Source organism: Fusarium redolens (genome assembly GCF_020744475.1).
Source record: "Fusarium redolens strain MPI-CAGE-AT-0023 chromosome Unknown BKA55scaffold_1, whole genome shotgun sequence".
Taxonomy (NCBI): domain Eukaryota; kingdom Fungi; phylum Ascomycota; class Sordariomycetes; order Hypocreales; family Nectriaceae; genus Fusarium; species Fusarium redolens.
Genome location: NW_025763664.1, coordinates 1278354 through 1296193, shown reverse-complemented (window position 1 = coordinate 1296193; position 17840 = coordinate 1278354). Strand labels below are relative to the sequence as shown.

The 17840-nt window shown below is 48.6% G+C and overlaps 8 protein-coding genes across 8 annotated transcripts; 4 read left to right on the top strand and 4 right to left on the bottom strand.

Moving 5' to 3' along the window:
• Window positions 1–1184: 1184 nt before the first annotated feature.
• On the top strand, window positions 1185–2578 carry BKA55DRAFT_682492 (uncharacterized protein; the record flags this gene model as incomplete). The annotated part of the gene is made up of 2 exons (XM_046198356.1): window positions 1185–1622; window positions 1673–2578. 2 exons carry the CDS (start codon window positions 1185–1187, stop codon window positions 2576–2578), a joined length of 1344 nt encoding a protein of 447 aa, XP_046056170.1.
• A 387-nt stretch (window positions 2579–2965) lies between these two features.
• Window positions 2966–4450, top strand: BKA55DRAFT_8580 (uncharacterized protein). Its single transcript, XM_046201665.1, has 4 exons — window positions 2966–3210; window positions 3265–3400; window positions 3452–3763; window positions 3812–4450. Exons 1-4 carry the CDS (start codon window positions 3178–3180, stop codon window positions 4339–4341), a joined length of 1011 nt encoding a protein of 336 aa, XP_046056169.1. The 5' UTR covers window positions 2966–3177; the 3' UTR covers window positions 4342–4450.
• Window positions 4451–4558: 108 nt separating this feature from the next.
• BKA55DRAFT_532054 (armadillo-type protein) lies at window positions 4559–7746 on the bottom strand (the record flags this gene model as incomplete). The annotated part of the gene is made up of 2 exons (XM_046189290.1): window positions 4559–7528; window positions 7582–7746. The coding sequence occupies 2 exons, from the start codon at window positions 7744–7746 to the stop codon at window positions 4559–4561; spliced, it is 3135 nt and encodes a 1044-aa protein (XP_046056168.1).
• A 487-nt stretch (window positions 7747–8233) lies between these two features.
• On the top strand, window positions 8234–9933 carry BKA55DRAFT_548484 (uncharacterized protein). Its single transcript, XM_046191122.1, has one exon. The coding sequence runs from the start codon at window positions 8349–8351 to the stop codon at window positions 9885–9887; it is 1539 nt and encodes a 512-aa protein (XP_046056167.1). The 5' UTR covers window positions 8234–8348; the 3' UTR covers window positions 9888–9933.
• BKA55DRAFT_548482 (uncharacterized protein) lies at window positions 9934–10761 on the bottom strand. The gene is made up of 2 exons (XM_046191121.1): window positions 10553–10761; window positions 9934–10454 (listed from the first exon to the last, which is right to left on the bottom strand). The coding sequence occupies exons 1-2, from the start codon at window positions 10656–10658 to the stop codon at window positions 10252–10254; spliced, it is 309 nt and encodes a 102-aa protein (XP_046056166.1). The 5' UTR covers window positions 10659–10761; the 3' UTR covers window positions 9934–10251.
• A 279-nt stretch (window positions 10762–11040) lies between these two features.
• On the bottom strand, window positions 11041–12281 carry BKA55DRAFT_601206 (inosine triphosphate pyrophosphatase-like protein). The gene is made up of 2 exons (XM_046196553.1): window positions 11967–12281; window positions 11041–11912 (listed from the first exon to the last, which is right to left on the bottom strand). The coding sequence occupies exons 1-2, from the start codon at window positions 12147–12149 to the stop codon at window positions 11286–11288; spliced, it is 810 nt and encodes a 269-aa protein (XP_046056165.1). The 5' UTR covers window positions 12150–12281; the 3' UTR covers window positions 11041–11285.
• Window positions 12282–12808: 527 nt separating this feature from the next.
• On the top strand, window positions 12809–15851 carry BKA55DRAFT_548479 (Bromodomain-containing protein). Its single transcript, XM_046191120.1, has 5 exons — window positions 12809–13280; window positions 13412–13506; window positions 13559–14480; window positions 14530–15055; window positions 15104–15851. Exons 1-5 carry the CDS (start codon window positions 13203–13205, stop codon window positions 15517–15519), a joined length of 2037 nt encoding a protein of 678 aa, XP_046056164.1. The 5' UTR covers window positions 12809–13202; the 3' UTR covers window positions 15520–15851.
• On the bottom strand, window positions 15852–17642 carry BKA55DRAFT_548474 (uncharacterized protein). The gene is made up of 5 exons (XM_046191119.1): window positions 17578–17642; window positions 17151–17522; window positions 16806–17089; window positions 16616–16757; window positions 15852–16565 (listed from the first exon to the last, which is right to left on the bottom strand). The coding sequence occupies exons 2-5, from the start codon at window positions 17438–17440 to the stop codon at window positions 15965–15967; spliced, it is 1317 nt and encodes a 438-aa protein (XP_046056163.1). The 5' UTR covers window positions 17441–17522; window positions 17578–17642; the 3' UTR covers window positions 15852–15964.
• Window positions 17643–17840: the final 198 nt, after the last annotated feature.

Below are 17840 nucleotides of genomic sequence, written 5' to 3'. Positions count from 1 at the left end.
CTTCTAAGTGATGCGACTCATTCCATTTTGTCAATGATTTGAGCGTATCTTATTGAAGCTTCAGGTGAGAGTTGAAGTTGGTTTAGTGAAGCTATGGATGTTCGCAGTTCAACTCAATTGAGATCAAGACCAAGGCCCCACGTTAGTTGGTTACCCTGTATCAGTCCAACACCCTCGTAAAAGAAAGTGTGGTATGTTCATTATTAAACGTCAAGATGAGTGTAATTAAACAAGATCTCCTGTCAAAGTCTTCTCATCATCTTCTAACTAATCTCGTTGTTTCGGAACTTTGCGCTGTTTAAGCCTCTTTCAACAAACGGAACTAAATACTTGCGAGAGTGAGACGGGTGCTTGAATCATGAGTTTATATGCAGCCTAAAGCCACAAGTGTCACCCTTAAGGCACAAAGGATGTATGAAAGGGGGAATAATTTCAATAGATGACGCCCGAGTTTTCGGTTAAAGAGGCTGAGATGAGGTCTAGTTCCTATCTTCCGGAAATGATGTTGACTTGGCTGTGTTTATTGGGATCTAGCTACAGAAGATGATGGACGTCGATGGAATAAGCTGATATGTGTTCATATGTTTAAGAGGGAGCCCTTTAAGTAAGAGGATACTTTCCTCATAAAAGGCCTTTGATACATATACATACTTATCGTAACTCACATGCAAAGTCTCTATTTTCAGAAGATTTCTTTTTTTAAATTCTCCAATTCCTGATTAATCGACTTTACTTTTATTTGATAATTATCCACAGCGCGTCATTGGTAGTAGAAGTTGCCCCACGTCACTACCGACTGACAATACCACCTGAGCCTGGGCTGCCTGCGCCTGCGCCTGCATCTGCAGTTGATCCAATTGAGTAACTCAGCACTTACCGTATGGGACCGGGCCTTGACGTTTAGTCTACCCTTCTTCTCCAGGCTTTGCTCAATTTACCTGCTTTCAACTTCGCCTTCACCCATCGTCTAAGCTCAAGACTACACTTTTCCTCCCAACATCCCCAGGCATTAAGCTATTGCTATTTAACAGTAACAGCATATTTGGGGGCAGCAGTCACGACCACGTATCCTTTCTTCTACACTCAAGAGCTTCCTCCCCGCTCTTGTTCCATCCTCAAACCCCCCGCTATCGCTACTCAACCCCCTCGTTGCGCCGCGCCACGCCATATCGCCAGTTCACACAATGGCCGACAATCCCGAGCCGAGCGCTGACTCTCAGATCACCTTCAAGGTGAAGACTTCCTCAGACAGCACGCATAGCATTACTATCAACGACACAGCAACTGTCCTCGACCTCAAGACTAAGCTCGCGGGAGAGGACTATGAGAACATTCCCGTTGAACGACAACGCCTAATCTACTCTGGCCGAGTCATGAAGAACGACGATGCTCTGAGCACTTACAAGATCAAGCACAACAACACAATCCACATGGTCAAGAGCGCTGCCAGCAATCAGCAGCCCAATCAAACTCCCACCGCTAATACCTCCACATCGACTCCCGCCCCCACCAACATGGCTTCAGGCACAGCCAACCAACCTTTTGCCAACTTGACTGGTGCTCGATATGCTGGATTTGGGAATGGCCTCCCCGGGCTTGACATGTTTGGGCCCGATGGTGGTGTAAGTACCATGTCCTGTGTATATTGACTGTTGCTGACACATACTCTTAGATGGGCGCCCCTATGGACGAGGCACGAATTCAACGACTCATGTCCGACCCCAACGTTCAACAATCTATGAACGAGGCCCTCAACAACCCCGACTTCATCAACATGCTGATCGATTCGAACCCTATGCTTCGAAACCTTCCCAACGCTCGAGAAATCATTACATCGCCGTTTATGCGACAGATGATGAGCAGCCCCGAGATGATGAGCCAGGCAATGCGTATGCAGCGAAGCATGCAAGGAGGAGAAGCTGGAGCTTTCCCAGCTCCTGGTGCTACTGATACCACACCTCAGGGTGCAGCCAGTGGAGGAAATGCGCAGGGTCAACAAGGCCAGGCAAACCCTCTCGCCAACCCATTTCTATCAGGCATGATGGGAGGTCAACAGGGAGGAAACCCTCCTGACATGGCTCAGCTTATGCAGCAGCTTCAAGGACTTCGCTCACTGTACGGAGACATCGGCCAAGGAGCGACCGCGACGGGACAGACGGGACAGACTGGCACAGGGAACGCACCCAGCCAAGGAGCGACGGACAGTTCGGCCGATGCGCAAACTTCTGGAACAACGCCCAGCCAAGGTGGTGCGCAGCAGGGCTCGACCACTAGCCCACCTCCCGCGAACCCATTTGCTGCGCTATTCCCCCCTCCCGGAGCTGGCGCCCAGCCCAACAACCCCTTTGGCATGAACCCCGAGATGATGCAGCAGATGATGCAAATGCTTGGTGGTGGTGGAATGGACTCGGCTCCTGCGGCTCCTGCTGATAACCGACCTCCGGAAGAGCGCTACGCTGAGCAATTGCGCCAGCTTAATGATATGGGTTTCTTTGACTTTGACCGCAATGTTGCGGCCCTGCGTCGAAGTGGCGGAAGCGTCCAGGGTGCCATTGAGCATTTGCTTAGCGGACCTTGAGCGATATGCCCAGCGTGGAGAATTTGGGGTAGAATTCAGTGTTTGCCCACTTCAGCTGGGAGGGGCATTTGAGTCAAGATTGGCGAGACAAGCTGAGCAATACAGGTTGATTGGGGAAATATCCTCTGGGTGAAGCATGGTGTGGTCATAACTATCAGGTTTGGAACAGAGAGTATTTCGAACTTCAACGACAACTTGTTTTAATGTGATTTGTAATTATCTTAGCCATGACTCTGATTATAGTTTCAATTCATGAGGCTGGAGTGCTAATAGGGATATCATGGATATTCATGTTGATGTAATCATATTGGTATAGTCCACCCTGTAGTTAGTTAGGGGCCGATCGCTGGGGGAAGATGCCTCGGCTCATGGATATCTTCCCCGCGTAACCCCAGACTCCGGCCGCGACAAGGTAACCGACGTCAGCTATTAAATCTGTTCTTCTTCTTTTGCGACATCTCTCATCTCTCCCCAACTTGTCATCCGTAAACTGTATATTGTGATTTTTTGGTCAACGCTTGGTTTCATCCTCCATCTAGTTACGCGACGGAACTTCACTCACAATACCCAGCCAACATATATAAGCACCCACATCCATCATGCGCGGCATTCAAATCACCGAATATCTCAAGGTGAGCTTCCAATGTCACCAATCACTTTCATCGAGCACACTAACAATTTCAAAGGGCCCTGATCAGCTCAAGGTCTCAGATCTTCCCGATCCTAAGCCCACAGACGATGAATATCTCATCCAAGTCCACGCCGCCGCCGCCAACTTCTTCGATATCTTACAAATCCAAGGAAAATACCAAAACCAACCCCGTAAGCTCATCCCCATGACCCTTTACACACGAAATCGCTAACACCATATAGCCTTCCCCTGGATCGCTGGCGCCGAATTTGCAGGTACCGTCATCGCAACGCCCAAGGATAGCTCCAACCCCAAGTTTCCTATTGGATCGCGAGTCTTCGGCGCATCCCAGGGCGCTTTTGCGACAAAGATCAAGGCTATAGAAGATACGCTTCTGCCTGTTCCCGATGGCTGGTCGTTCAAGGAGGCTGCTGGCCTGTTTGTTACTGCACCTACAAGTTATGGCGCTTTGGTTGTGAGAGCGGGTATTAAGAAGGGCGATTATGTGCTTGTTCATGCTGCAGCTGGTGGTGTTGGTCTTGCAGCTGTTCAAGGTATGAGATTCTCAAAGTGGCGATGAGATGTAAACTGACATGAGATAGTGGCCAAGGCTTTTGGCGCGACTGTTATTGCGACAGCTTCTACACAGCATAAGCTCGATATCGCAAAGTCTTATGGTGCCGACCATGTTATTTCTTACAACGACGCTACATGGCCTGCAAAGGTCAAGGCTCTAACCCCCGACTCTCGTGGTGTCGACATCGTCTACGACCCCGTCGGTCTAATCGACCTTTCCACAAAGTGCACAGCCTGGAACGGCCGAATCCTCGTCATCGGTTTTGCAGCTGGCAAGATTGAAAAGGTCGCCATGAACAAGGTTCTCCTTAAGAACATCTCCATTGTTGGACTGCACTGGGGCGCATACTCCATCCATGAGAGGGAGACGATACCCAAGGTGTGGAATGGTATCATGGAGCTTGTTAAGCAAGGTAAGCTCAGGGGTACTGAGTATACCGATGAGGAGTTTGTTGGTCTCGAGAGGACTGGGGCTGCTTTGAAGGCTCTTGGTGGTAGGGGGACTTGGGGTAAGGTTGTTATAAAGATACCTGAGGAGGGACAGAGCAAGCTATAGATGGAGCTGTAGGTCATATTTGATCAAAGGGATAGATTTATGTTGCTGATCATTCGATTCACTGAGTGAGTAACTATTGAGAGAAGACTTCATTCAGCCTTTTGCATGAAACCGTTAACAATGGTCTAATCTTATTGTAAATCCATCCCCGTGTATCATTTCCCAATTCATCATCGTGATCTTCACCTACTCTAATCTCATGTCCAATGATATTATCTCACTGTTGCTGTTGCTGAACACCAGAAGCCATTTGCTGAAACTTCTCCAGCACCTCTTTATCTACATTGACGGCCCACTGCTCCTGGAAGGCTTGCTCACCCCCAACCCTGTTCACCAAATCCTGCAGGCGCATCTTGACAAAGTCGAAGGCGTGAACGGTATGAATGGGATCTTTAGCTTCCATGTTGCGTTCTGCGATGATTTTGGGGGTATCATATTCGGTGGTCTCCAAAGGACCCCATATCAGAGTATCAGTTCCGTTGGCCACGCCGTCTTGGAGATCGGAAATCACATTGATCCACATGTCGAAGTAGTCCTGGAGTTTGCTCAACACAAGTTCTTGAACAGGTGATGGTAATTCCAGTAGTCTTGTCAAGCCAAGAAGGTAGAGCTTCTGTCGCTCAACATGGTCCATACTCGACATATGTGAGAACCACTCAGATGAGAGCCAGGCCCAAACTTGATCAAGCGAACCCATGTTGGTCAACATCTGGCTGAACAGTGTGGGTTCAGCGAGAGCTAGGCGTCCTAGAATAGCAAAATAATCCGTCTCGGTGATAGTGCTGAGTTTGCTGACCTTTCGGTTTGGGCCTGTAGTCTGATGTGATTCCCAAGCGTCATGTAGGTTTCCGAGGATTTTGTTCATAAAGCCGATTTCAACCATGTCCTGTAAGATAACTGAAACTCCGGTCGAGCCGCCAAGCTCTACAGCGGCTCGGATGAAATTCTCAATGCAACTTGTACCCATACGAACTTGTTCTCGGCTCTTTGAATCTAAGATATTAGACAAGGCGCTCAATGTCGGGCGACGCAAGCGATCTTCCAGCATAGAAGCAGGAGCAAGAAGTATATAAGACTCAACAACTGTTAGAGCCAGTGAGGCCGTCTCACTGTCATACTCGAGCAGTGGAAGAGCAAGTTCTGCAATGTTTACCAACTCAGGAGCCAAGGGGGCATAGCTCTGCATGAGAATATTGTTCCACAACTCCAAAGATTCATCAATCAAATGGAGATGTAGGTCTGATCCTCGACGAGCTGCTTCAGAGAGGAGTGGCAACATGAAATGCTGGTATCGTTGTGAATCAGGGCCCATGCTCATAACCAGGGCCGCGAAAATTGATGTTACCGCTTGTTTGATCATGTACTCTTCAGCCCCCGAGTTCTCCCAAACCGTAGGAAGAGCCGACATGAGCTGGTCTCCAAACTGTGATACTTGCTCTTCCATTCGTGTAACCAGGATTCTAATAGACTCAAGGATAGCCAACTTAGTCTCATCGACATCAACACTCTGGACGAGGTTGATGAGTTGTGATAAAACATCAGAAGTGTACGGTAGGAAAGCGTCCACATTAAAGTCAAGCTCATCGGCAATCCATCGTAGTTGTCGGGCAGCTGTAATTCTGACAACCACGTCATTGGTCTCATCCTCAGGGTTGAGGAAATGCCGGTAGATCTGGTAGACAATCGGCCTACTTGAGTCATCGAGCTTGATAGGAGCCCACTGACTCACAAGGATGGCGATTCTTCGTCGCAGTACCTTGCAGAGGCCGCCTTGCAGACGTGCGTCATTGACAATTGTTGAAGACAGAACAGCATCAAAGTCAAACACATGATGAACATGAGCAGCAGCAAGGCCCATTGCAGTGTACACTGCTTCTTTGGTAGCAATATCGGCGTGGGGATCCTGCGCTGTCTGGAAATAAGACAATAGGGGAGGGACTAGCAAGTCCTTATAGTTTGTGAGGAGATCGAGGAACAGCTTTTCAGCACACGGTCTTACTTCCCACTCATAAGCATTTCCTTCGCTCTGTTCCTGTTGTTCCCACTCCTCTGGATCTTCCTCCCAACCTTCGAGATCCGACTTACGGAAAACAAAGAGATGGGTGATGATGGAGTTCACGATTTGAATAACGAGATCAGGTTTCAAAAGTTCCGTCTTGATCAGGTTCTTAGCCTTTTCCTGCTCGGCCTTTGTTTCTGGGCTTCGCCATCTAAAGGTCTGGACATGCTGGAATCCTATTCGAACGCATGACCTAAGCAGGAGAAGTCCTTTGAGGGCCAGTCTTTCCAGTACAGGGCCCTCGACCTTGGACTTTGCAGATCCGGTCTCTGATGGGCCTTGTCTGATACCGCCAGACTTGTCGAATACCTCTGCAAACTTCGCAACCAGCTCCCAATATGATTGCACCAATGGGATAGAGTTGGGGAGAAACACAAAGCTGGCGGCATGCTGCTCCGCCATGTCAATGTGCAGCTTCGTAAATTGGAGCAAGTGTTTGCCAACAACTTCTTGATAATTTGGTGGGACGGCCGAGTCGTGACTAACAAGGTTGAGCAGCTGCCCGAACTGGTTCTGTGACAAAGTCCAGAATTGCTCAACGGTGCTGTCACTGTGGGGGCGCTCGTAGCCCATAATAACAAGCCGACGAAGGACTCGAAGAGCAAGTAAGCTGTTGAGCATAGCCAAGTTGACTTCCTCCTGACCTCCTGGTCCACCAGTAAGGAAGCCCATCCATGCCTGGGACTTTTCTGAGTAGACTTCGCTTAGAACGTGAACAATCTCAGGGGTGACTGATTGTAGAGCGGTCTGGTTCTTTCGCATTCGTGCGGTTCCTAGTTCCTTCACTACTCGTAGTAGGATCTCGAGGATGCCATGAAGATGTCTTTGGTTACCATTTCGGGATGAACGTAGGAGTTCGATAATATTTCCCATAGCATCTGGCCATTCGCCAGGATAATCGATTCTAACGATCTTCGCGACCACCAGAGCATTGTGTAGAGCGAGGTTGGTGTGCTCTTCCTCGATAGAACCTTGGAATAGTCGCGAGCGTATCAAGCTCTTTTCGTCTGGTTTTATACTGTTCTTGACATGGTTAAATAACCGCCAATACCGGTCAATACCATTCTTGAGCTGGATGACGGCAAGAAATCGAACTTCGTAGGCGAGGGACTTGTCGAGGTAGACAGCCTGCCAGATTGTTAGTGCCTAGAAAAGAGTCTCGATCTTGCGTATAGGCTCACCTGCAAAGATGAATAGTAGCCTGGTCGAAGCTCCCATGATGTTAGTTGTTGCCCTGCCGTTTGACGCTGCGCATAATCGGTCGAAGTGGCTGACTGCAGTGTCTGATAAAGCGACTGCAAAGACAGCGGATTCGCATCGCCTGGGACTTCAATAGCGAAGCTCATGGTGAGAGCCAGCAGCGGCCTATGTCCGTGGGAGCCGCAGGATTAGTTAGGACTTTGGAAGCTTGACTATGGTATTATTTAATCAGAGGAAGAAGCCCTCGTTGCGTGAGTGCGAAGAGAAATTACGGTATGAAGAAGAGTCGTGAATTTTGGCTAGTCGAGATACTCACGCAGTTGCTCTGTTTGTATGGATGGCGGGGTTCCATTAGGTTGTTAGCGTTGGGGAGGGGTCACACAAAGACCCCAAAGACCCATGCCACAATGTCCATAACCACTATAGAACAAAGGGACTATACATTGGCCTATGATCTCACATGTCACTTATAGAAGGATGATCTGATATAACTTTGGTCTGCCTGTATTATCAAAGAGATTGCCCTCCTTATAAGTTTATATGTATATTACATGGCCCTGTATTATATTGTTAACCGCTACACGAGCTGGACATGTCCGCCGACTGCCGATAGGCGATAGCTGACCGCTAAGAATAGCGGCCCGCCAGTGTCCGCTAGGCTCTAAACAGTAACGAGCTGGCAGGCGTCCTTCAACGATTTCAGGTGGGTTTTGAATTTTAGATCGTCATATTTCCGCAAAAGCATTGAATGACGATTTATCACGCGCCATTGCGCGTCGAATTGGCCATGATCCGCTCGAGGACCGCCCGAGCGGCTTTCAATACATCTCTAAGAAGACCATGGATGTGCCCACAGTGCCTCTCTCGCAGTCGATTCTACTCTCAGGAGTCCGAAAAGCGAGAACCTCCCGACCATCGTAAACTCGGTACCAAACAAGAACTCTTTATCAACTCGATCTACAGCCCCGGTTCCCCCATATTCCTACCGAATGGCTCGCGAATCTTCAATCGACTTGTCGACTTTCTCCGCAAACAATACGTACGATATGGCTTCGAGGAGGTTATTACGCCAACCATCTACAAAAAGTCACTATGGGCCAAATCAGGTCATTTGGAAAACTACGCCGACGACATGTATGCTGTAAGAGGAAATACAGAACCGCCGCCTGCGCAACATGAAGGATGCTGTGGGAGTGGTCAGAACGATCTGAAGCCAGACGAGGAGGAAGAGGGTGACTATGGTCTAAAGCCTATGAACTGTCCTGGCCACTGCCTCATTTTCGCCTCCAAGAACCGCAGTTACCGAGACCTTCCAATTCGATATGCCGACTTTAGTCCTCTGCATAGAAACGAGATCTCTGGCGCATTGAGTGGACTCACTCGTGTTCGACGTTTTCACCAGGATGATGGACACATTTTCTGCCGACCAATTCAGGTTGAGAAGGAGATTAAGAAGACTCTAGACTTTGTCAAGGTGGTGTACACTGTTCTGCGATTCGGCTCCAATTATCGACTTGCACTCTCCACACGGCCAAAAAATCACTACATTGGTACTGAGGAGGAGTGGGATCAAGCTGAGAACGCCTTAAAGCGAGCCCTGGACGCATCAGGCATGGAGTGGGGTGTAAATGAGGGAGATGGTGCTTTCTATGGACCCAAGATCGATATTGTCCTCACAGATTCTGATGGAAAAGAGCATCAGACGGCAACTATTCAACTCGACTTTCAACTCCCCAAGAGATTTGAACTAGAGTATCAGGCCCCTGCTCCAGAATATGAAGCCAGAGGCAAGACGACCACAGATACTTCTCTACTCGATGAGTATGGCCCTGTTCGCCCTGTTATGATTCATCGCGCTGTCTTGGGCTCAGTTGAGCGCCTCATGGCTCTCCTGATTGAGAAATATAATGGCAAGTGGCCTTTCTGGCTGAACCCTCGCCAAGTCATCATTCTCACCATCAACACCGCCGAACCCGTCTTCGAATGGGCGGAGGAAGTGCGCGGCGTGTTGGTTGGTAACAATGATCAACTTTACGCGCAGCTTGAGAACGGCATCCTTCCTAGTCAGGATAACGCCTTTCGACCAACTGGGCTGTCGGTCGACATAGATAATAGTGCACGACCTCTGGGCGCGAAGATCAAGGAGGCAAGAGAGAAGAACTATGGTGAGATCCTCGTGATCGGACAGAAAGATGTTGAGAACAAGCGGGTTTCGCTGGGCAAGGAAATGCTATCACCAGAGGAGGTACGTGAGCGGTTCAGGACCATGGTAGACACATTTGCCTAGACATATGCGATGTAGTAAAACATGTAATAATAACTGTAAAAACACATTTGTAGATACAATAGTCTCTATATCAGTCTTTCTTCCCTAGTCGTGCTGATAGCGCGGCGCTGCCATTATGGCGCGGCTCGTTGCTATCGCGATTTGGGCTGGTCAGGTGCTGATATGTGATAGTCAATCAGTTCCATCGACTTAATGCCCAACGTCGTCGAGCCTGTCCAGGCTCTTGATGTGCGGTAGCTGTGAAAACCATTCAAGCATGTAATCATCCCCTAGTACGACCTGGGTTCGCCGCCTGTTGATATAGAGCCCTAGAAAGACAGTCAGTACCTAAGGTAGTTTGTTGATCGCAAAGTGGTTACCCAACTCACCTCTTATGCTTCTCATCGACGTCACCGCCAGCCTGTTCAATGCGATCAACCATAGCCTGTCGCTCTGAGAGCTGCTCACGCATATAGTCAACTGTCCGCTTTAGAACCAGGCCCTCGGATCTCCCCTGTCCTTCTAAGCCAGGCACCAGTTCAGTTAAGCGGTCGAAGCCTTCACGAATCGCTTGGCGTCGCTTCTGCTCTGATTGATGCGCATTAGCAAATATCGTCTCAAAGAGCACCCAGGAGTATCTAAGATATCATGCGACATCGAATATCACGTGTAAACAGTTCACATACCAGATGCGATATGGTTCTGCTTCTTTTCCTCCTCAGTGAGTCGCGGTTTCTCATCGGCGGCACCGGCATCGCCATTAGCGGGTGACTTGTTATTTGGAGACGACATTATTTGGCTGAGTAGTGATAATGAGGAGAATGGTAAGGAGACGTAAACAAACGTGCAAAATTTGTCAAGATGCGCATAGAACTTTCATGTGAGAGAGGATATGTAGGTCGCAAATGACGTGCAAGGGTGCTGCCCCGGATTTTCCATGTGAAAATGACACTACAGGACCCCTAGTCTGGTCCTTGTATATTGACATCGAATATGGAAGGCGGCGTTCTCCTGGTTTGGCGATTGATTCATGTCTTGGGCTGTATGTTCCTGATCTGCAACACCAATATTCTAATTAAGTCACGGTAATTATGTAATTATGTAACTTTAATATATCGTTGTCAGTATATTCATGAGACCCAATCTGAGTTGGTCAATACTACAAATGCAGCTTGTGCTTGTTATTAATGGAATCTGTCTGTTAGCTCAGTTACCTTAGATCATGAGGAGCGGGTATCATATGCCCTCTGTTGCTAAGACTTTAAAGACCACTTCTGGAAACCCGAATAGTTGAGAAGAAGCCACGGAGTAATAAAATAACTGACAAAATGAGGACTCGTCAAGCCACGTTTGTGTAGCTCGTTAAATTGCATGAGTATCCATTCTATTTTCCTGGTATCCTCTATTCTTACCCATCACCTAATCCTCTTCCTCTCCTTCACCTTCAAAGTCCTCCTCTTCCTGTCTGAATATGACCTTCTCCGCCATAGCCAGGCATTTTCTCACTGGTAGTCCAATAACATTGTCCACACTTCCATCGATTCTCTCAACAAGCAACATGCCGCCAACGCCCTGAACAGCATAGCCACCGGCCTTATCTGCACCCTCACGAGTCTTGACATAAGCCTCAATCACATCATCAGGAAGTCCCTCAGATTCACTCAAGAAGTACACTTTGGTCTCTTCTGTGTAGGTGTCGATGACATAGCCCGGATGTCTCGCATCTTCTCTTGGGGCGATAACTACAATCGATGTCAAGACCTTGTGCATTCCTTGGTCTCGCAGGTGCTTGAGCATACGAATGTGATCAGCTTCACTTCGAGGCTTCTCCAGAATCCGACCATCCTTAGTGGCGATAACAGTGTCCGCAGCGATGACAAGATCAGGGTCAGGTATAGATTTCAGAGAAACTTCAAGTGCAGTAGTATAAACTTCCATACACTTCTGGTGAGCAGTTGCAGCTACATATTCGTAAGGACCTAGTGCAGCTTTGTCGAGATTCTCGGGTTTGGTGGATGGGAGAATCTCAAGGTTTGTGAGGCCAAACTATGTATTGTGAGAAAAAGGCCATCAACATTAACTGGAATGTCTCTCTCTCACCTGCTGTAGCAATGCCTTTCTTCGTGGTGAGGCAGATGCAAGAATCACTCGCTTGCCGTTGAGGTGCTTAAGAATGGGGAGCTCTAGCGGTATGGGACCTTTCCGTAAAGGCCGCTGAGGAGTACCCTGAGTAGCGGTGGACTTGTCGTAGTCAGGAGGAGGTTCGCTTGGTGTATCAGCCATCTTGTCTAGCTGCTTTAATTCCTCGTGTTGGTGAAGTGAAGTTGTAAAGGTTATGGTCCCCGAAATCAGATCTGAATCTTGATAATGAGGTCGATGTGGGGTTGAACAATGGGAGCTTCGAGCTTAGCAAACGCCCCGTTTGACTGGGTTCTTAGCCTGTAATAAGCTGCCCCTCATAGCAACTTTGTGTTCATCATGGCAATTATTTACCTGTCCTTAGCTTTGAGTTGAATATTTGAAAGCTTGGGTTTTAATCCCCCATCCTCTCCTCGAAGACCAGTGCATTCAACTTTTACCTATTACTACCGAGAATCATTAAATCTATTAGGTATCAACTGCTCATAGTGCTTAATAAAGCACAGGCTTCATGATAGACGAAGCGACCATAGCGTAGGCGATCTCTTTCAATTCGTATCATGGATACCGGTACTTTTCAAGTTCGATGCATGAGACCTGAAGCTTGTTAGAACAGTAGCACTGCAGAAACGCCGCTATTAATTGTATTATGCAATTGTGCCGAATAATAAGTCATTGCCTGTTGACATTCATTATTGTTGAATTCTATTATCATTCTCTGCCTTGTTGCCTTAACCGTTTTCAGGCACATAAATAGCTCCCGGCAGGTCGAAGTGGATACCTCCACCATTGGCCTTGGATCCATTGAATGTGCCTCCAAACCTCGCCCTCAGCTCCAAGGAAGCCAGCCCCATTTACCACCACCTCAAAATCACCAGCATCGGAGCTTTTATAGGGCCTGCATAGACCCGCGATAGCCTAAAGCAAAACGGGATCCTGCAAAACATTCAAACGGTGCCTTTTGTACCCGTGCATCCTTTAATTTTTGCCCTGTTTTTGAGGTCCGACCCTGGACTAAGTATCTTGCTTGACGCGACCATTGGATCGCACGCGTCAAAATCCACACAAGCGCCGTCGCAACGACCTCGATCTCCAGGTTTGCGATCCTCAATTGCCTCCCAACGAAATCCTCAAGGAAAATATACCGTAATTATCTTTGATGCGCTCGATTAGGCGACCCTATCGGTTATAGTCACAATGGACAGCAAACGCAAAGCCAATGGCGCTGCATCGGTCGACAACGATGACAGAGGCTCTAAGCGTCGCAGACTTACTGTAAGTCCGACTTGTCACTTCTCGCGAACTTGGATCTTCGCAGTTCGCGCAGATCCCCTCATAGCACACCTTGACATTCCTTCATACTCAGCTATCGCCCCTTCGATTTATTGACTGACATTGCGTGCCAGGGCGATTTCGATCTTTCCAAAGGCGAATCTCGGGAATCAACAACTGCATATGGCCTGTCATTCCTAGAGCATATTCGAAAAACGGCCGACAAAGCGTAATTCTAACCCGGTTTTCAATTGTCATTACCGTACTGACTCATCCTGTAGTGGGCGTCTTGTCGCAACCAATTTCGAAGAACTTCCACCCCGTGAGGAAAATGCAGACTATTACGAACAAACACGCATGCCTATCTCGTTATCCATGATCGAGCAGAAACTGAACGATGGCGAATTCGAGAACTTGTCTGAGCTTGAGGGCTACTTTAAGCGCATGATCAGCAACGCGAAGGAGTTCTACCCCCGATCGACCGAGATATTCGAAGATGCGGAACGATTGAGAAAGGCTGTCAGCAATTATATGACCAAGAAAAATCCAGCATATCATGTTAGAGGTTATCAAGCTGTGCCGACCCCGTTCCCGGATGACGATGGCGAGGAGGCCAATGAAGACAACGAGGACGAAGAAATGAACGATGACGAGAACGAAGATGAAGATGAGCCCGAGGAAGAAAAAGAAGACGAGGATGAAGACGAAGAGGAAGAAGAAGAGGCGCCAAGCTCTCGTAGACGAACCATCACACTCAAGCGGAGAACACCTGGTCGTACACCCGGTCGAAGAGCGTCCACCAGAGGCAAAGAGACCCCGAAGCCAGCAGCGCCCGCCGCAAAGCCAGACCACGTCTACGAAGATGTGCCCTACAAGGGATTGTCATTTCAACAAGCCCAGGAAAAGCTCGTCGAGGAGCTTATTCGACGCGAAGACCCTGGATACGATGGCCCTTACTTCGAAGCTTTCATTAACCTACCGCCTCGGTCTCTTAAAGAGTACTTCAAGGTTATCAGTGACCCCATGTCGATCCGAAAACTGCAGAAGGCGGTCAAGGGTTTCCACGGTCGTGGTGGTTCAACTGGAGTTAGCGATTTCAAGTCATGGGCCGCTTTTGAGGAGAAGGCAAAGTTATTGTGGACCAACGCGTACTTTTACAATGAAGAAGGTAGTGAAATCTACTTGGTTGCGCAGGATCTCGAGGTCGGTACTATGTTGCTTGCGTTGGTCAGCATTTCTAACGGCGTTGCAGAAATTCTTTTATGATCAGTTAAAACAAGCACAGGCTGTTGTAACTGAACCTTCTCAACCGAAGATCAAGTTAAAGGTTGGCGGATCCAGTGAGACGCCTACCCCCGGACCCAAGAAGATCACCATCCATGTTGGAGGTCAACGAGATTCTGCTGACTCGCCAGCGCCAGCTCAATCGAAGGAGGCAATAACAAATGGTCAAACTGTGAACGGTACGGCACGCACTTCAACGCCTGCTCAAGCTGTCAACCCCCAACTAGAAAAGGCCAGAAGTACATCGTTATCTGCCGCGCCATCTCCTAGTCCTTCTGTCCAGAGTGCTCTCAAGGCAGAGGAGGCCCCAAGGGCATCACCAGCAGTTACATCACAACCGCCTAGCGCTGCCCATAGCCAAGCGACTCCTGCGGTTCCTACGGCTGCTTCCGTTGCTGTCCCTGCTCCTGTACCTGTGGCACCGCCCCAGCCAATCAATAATCCGCTTGTTAATGGGTATATGGACCAGAAGCATCCTCGCCGTCCTGGTAAAGGTAATTCACCCAAACACACTTACTCACGGCAAACATTAACAAATCCAGGTCTTGACGATGCTCTCATTGAAAGTATGAAGATTCAGGTTCACCCCACTCTTCAATCACACAGTCCTATATTGGCAACCATCAGACCCAACCCCAAGGAAATGGAACAGGCTGCCACTCTTAACCTACCTCCTCATCTCACCCGCATTCTCGCCGTTACCGCAATACCCAGCCATTTACAGACTAGACAATACAGCCTCTGGACACTAGTCAACAAGCAACCACTCAAGCCCATCCACCACCAAGCTCCCGGGCAGCAACCTCACGAGCGCGCCTTCGAGGCAATGCTACATCCAGGGCTCAATATACTCGAGTCACATCTCATCGCTGCCATTCCGCGTGATGAGCGCGTACCGGGCGGTCCAGAGGTTGAATTAGAAGTCTTCACCATCTCGATTAATGTCTTGAGAAACTAACCGTACCGAAGCCACAAGTAAGGGCATGGGGAAAGCAGGCATCTGCGGGGTGATTATGAGACCGCCTACTAAATCTAGGGTTGGTAGCTACTTCTCTGAATAGGATGAGGGAAGCGTTTGCGAGTGCAAACAATATCCAATGATGCCTTTTATGAGCAAGATACGGGAAGGCATGGGATGGTACTGGTGTTGAGCGGGTATATGGATACGTCTTTCTTTTCTTTGTGGAACTGGCCTAAGGAACAGGCTTATAGGGAGCATTCAAATGTTTATGCTGCATCATTTCACAGCACTGGTTAGGTGGATTCGGTAGAACAAGGCAATCCTTATCACACGCTGATATTCTAAATCTCCTATGGTATCTCAAGCCAAAACCTGTTCCATGCGCCACGCCATGCCAAGCCCTGCATAAATTTCGCTATTTGTTTTGTCTTATAATACAAGTCTAGCCAGGCGCAGGCCGTTGTCTCAACTGCATCAAGTGCTTGAGCATAGTCTGGACAGCTACGTACTGACGTGTCTTAGGGTCATAGTAACCCGCAACCAGAACTGCCATAACCGCTGTCTTTCCCTTGAGTTCGACAATACCGTCGACTCTAATGCATCCCCTGCTTGGCAAACTCTTGGTAGGCTTCCAATAGCGCAGAAAAGCGAGAGCGCCGGCCATACTAGCAGCCTGAAGACGAGGATCGAGTTTCGCATCTGGGCCAAATGCAGCGCTGATGATCTCGTTGAAGACTGGGGGAAGATGTGCGGTATGTGCCTTGGGATCGTGCTGGACTGCCGCTCTGGTGGCAGCCTGGGGAGGAATTATGCCTGGAAGGTTACCGACTGCCACTTGGTGCCAACCAGATTCCGGGGGATCAGGGTCGCTAAAACCGATCGCTTTTGAAATATCCAATGCCACTTGTTTCGTTAAGAAGCTAACAAAGGTCCAGCAGCCCATAGCAAGAGCTTTGGGGTAAAGTGCTTTAGCAAGAAAGCTAGCAGCAATTGAGTCAATCGGTCGATCACCCCAGAAAATGCCCTCCTCATCGATCATGATTCTTCATCGAATTAGCAAGACAAACATCAAGTACGTATGTAGAAGACTCACCCAGAGACATAGTGTATCGGCGGAGGAGCAGGCGGGAAGATTATGTCAAGCCAGTACTTTCTCACAGTTATTTCCCCACCCAGAAGCTTATTGAAGGCAGGGTTCCGCTCAACGCCACGCTTGATCTCGTTTGCCAAACCATCTATACATGTGTTAGAATGTGAAACTTCTTTGGAATGGCTTCACTCACTCTTGATCTCCTGAAGAAGCTTCTTGTCCTGGCTGACTTTGACGAAAGTTTGCCACTCTGGATCTGAACCTCGATATGGTGGTTGCTTAACTTCTTTGGTTGTGAAGGGGAAAGGGAGAAATATCAACGGTTCGTCAGGGTCGTGGAGCGCTTCTGCTTCCTCCTTCTCTTTTTCAGACAGTGCCTCCCATTCTGCGTCAGCCCAGTCGAAGATGGGATCGAATACAACGGTGATGAAGATTTGCCAGCAGGTATATAGCACAATAGTCGTGAAGATCGCACGGCTTCATAGAATGTTAGCGTTGCGCCTTTCTCAATCATGGCAGCTTCTCCTGCCAGACATACCGTAGTCGTGATCGAAACATGGCCCATTTTAACTTTTTCAGTATTCTCTTGACTTCCTCGTCCCCCATCCGGTTTGCGCTTCCGTGGTAGACTGGGTTCACCCCGTTGGCGTTCGTTGAAGGATCGGGCTTAGTGAAGTAGACTGGTACAGGTTCTGATTGCCTTTGACGCCATGGCAAGAACGAAATCCGCCTTTTGAGAGGTCGAATCTGGCTGGCGACTACTCGTTGGACTGGGAATCTCGTCGCGGGGAGAGCTGCTTGTCGCAGAACAGCTTGCCGAGCTAACATATCGCCTCCTCTGCCGCTGCGCGAGCGAGGGCACCGAATGGAAAGGTTTAAAGTTATAAGAAAAGAAATGCGATAAATCTCGCTACTAGATTAGTAACTCAAGGAATGACATGCATCGTGATAATGTCGACAACTACCTTAATTGCAATGATAAAATGCTGTCCCGCGGTTACGAGAGGCTTGATAGTGTAATAGGCAAAACTGTGCCAAATACGGTAAACACTGTTTCAATCGCTGCTGTAACCCACTAATTGGGGGCTGACGCACCGTATGACGGAACAACTCGAAGCCGCAACCCGACACGTGCATCATCCCGGATTCGCGTTGCCTGTATCAAGCTTGCGACGTTAAGCTATCTCAGCCTGGCCTCCAGCCTCAAGACAACCAAGCTTCATCAATC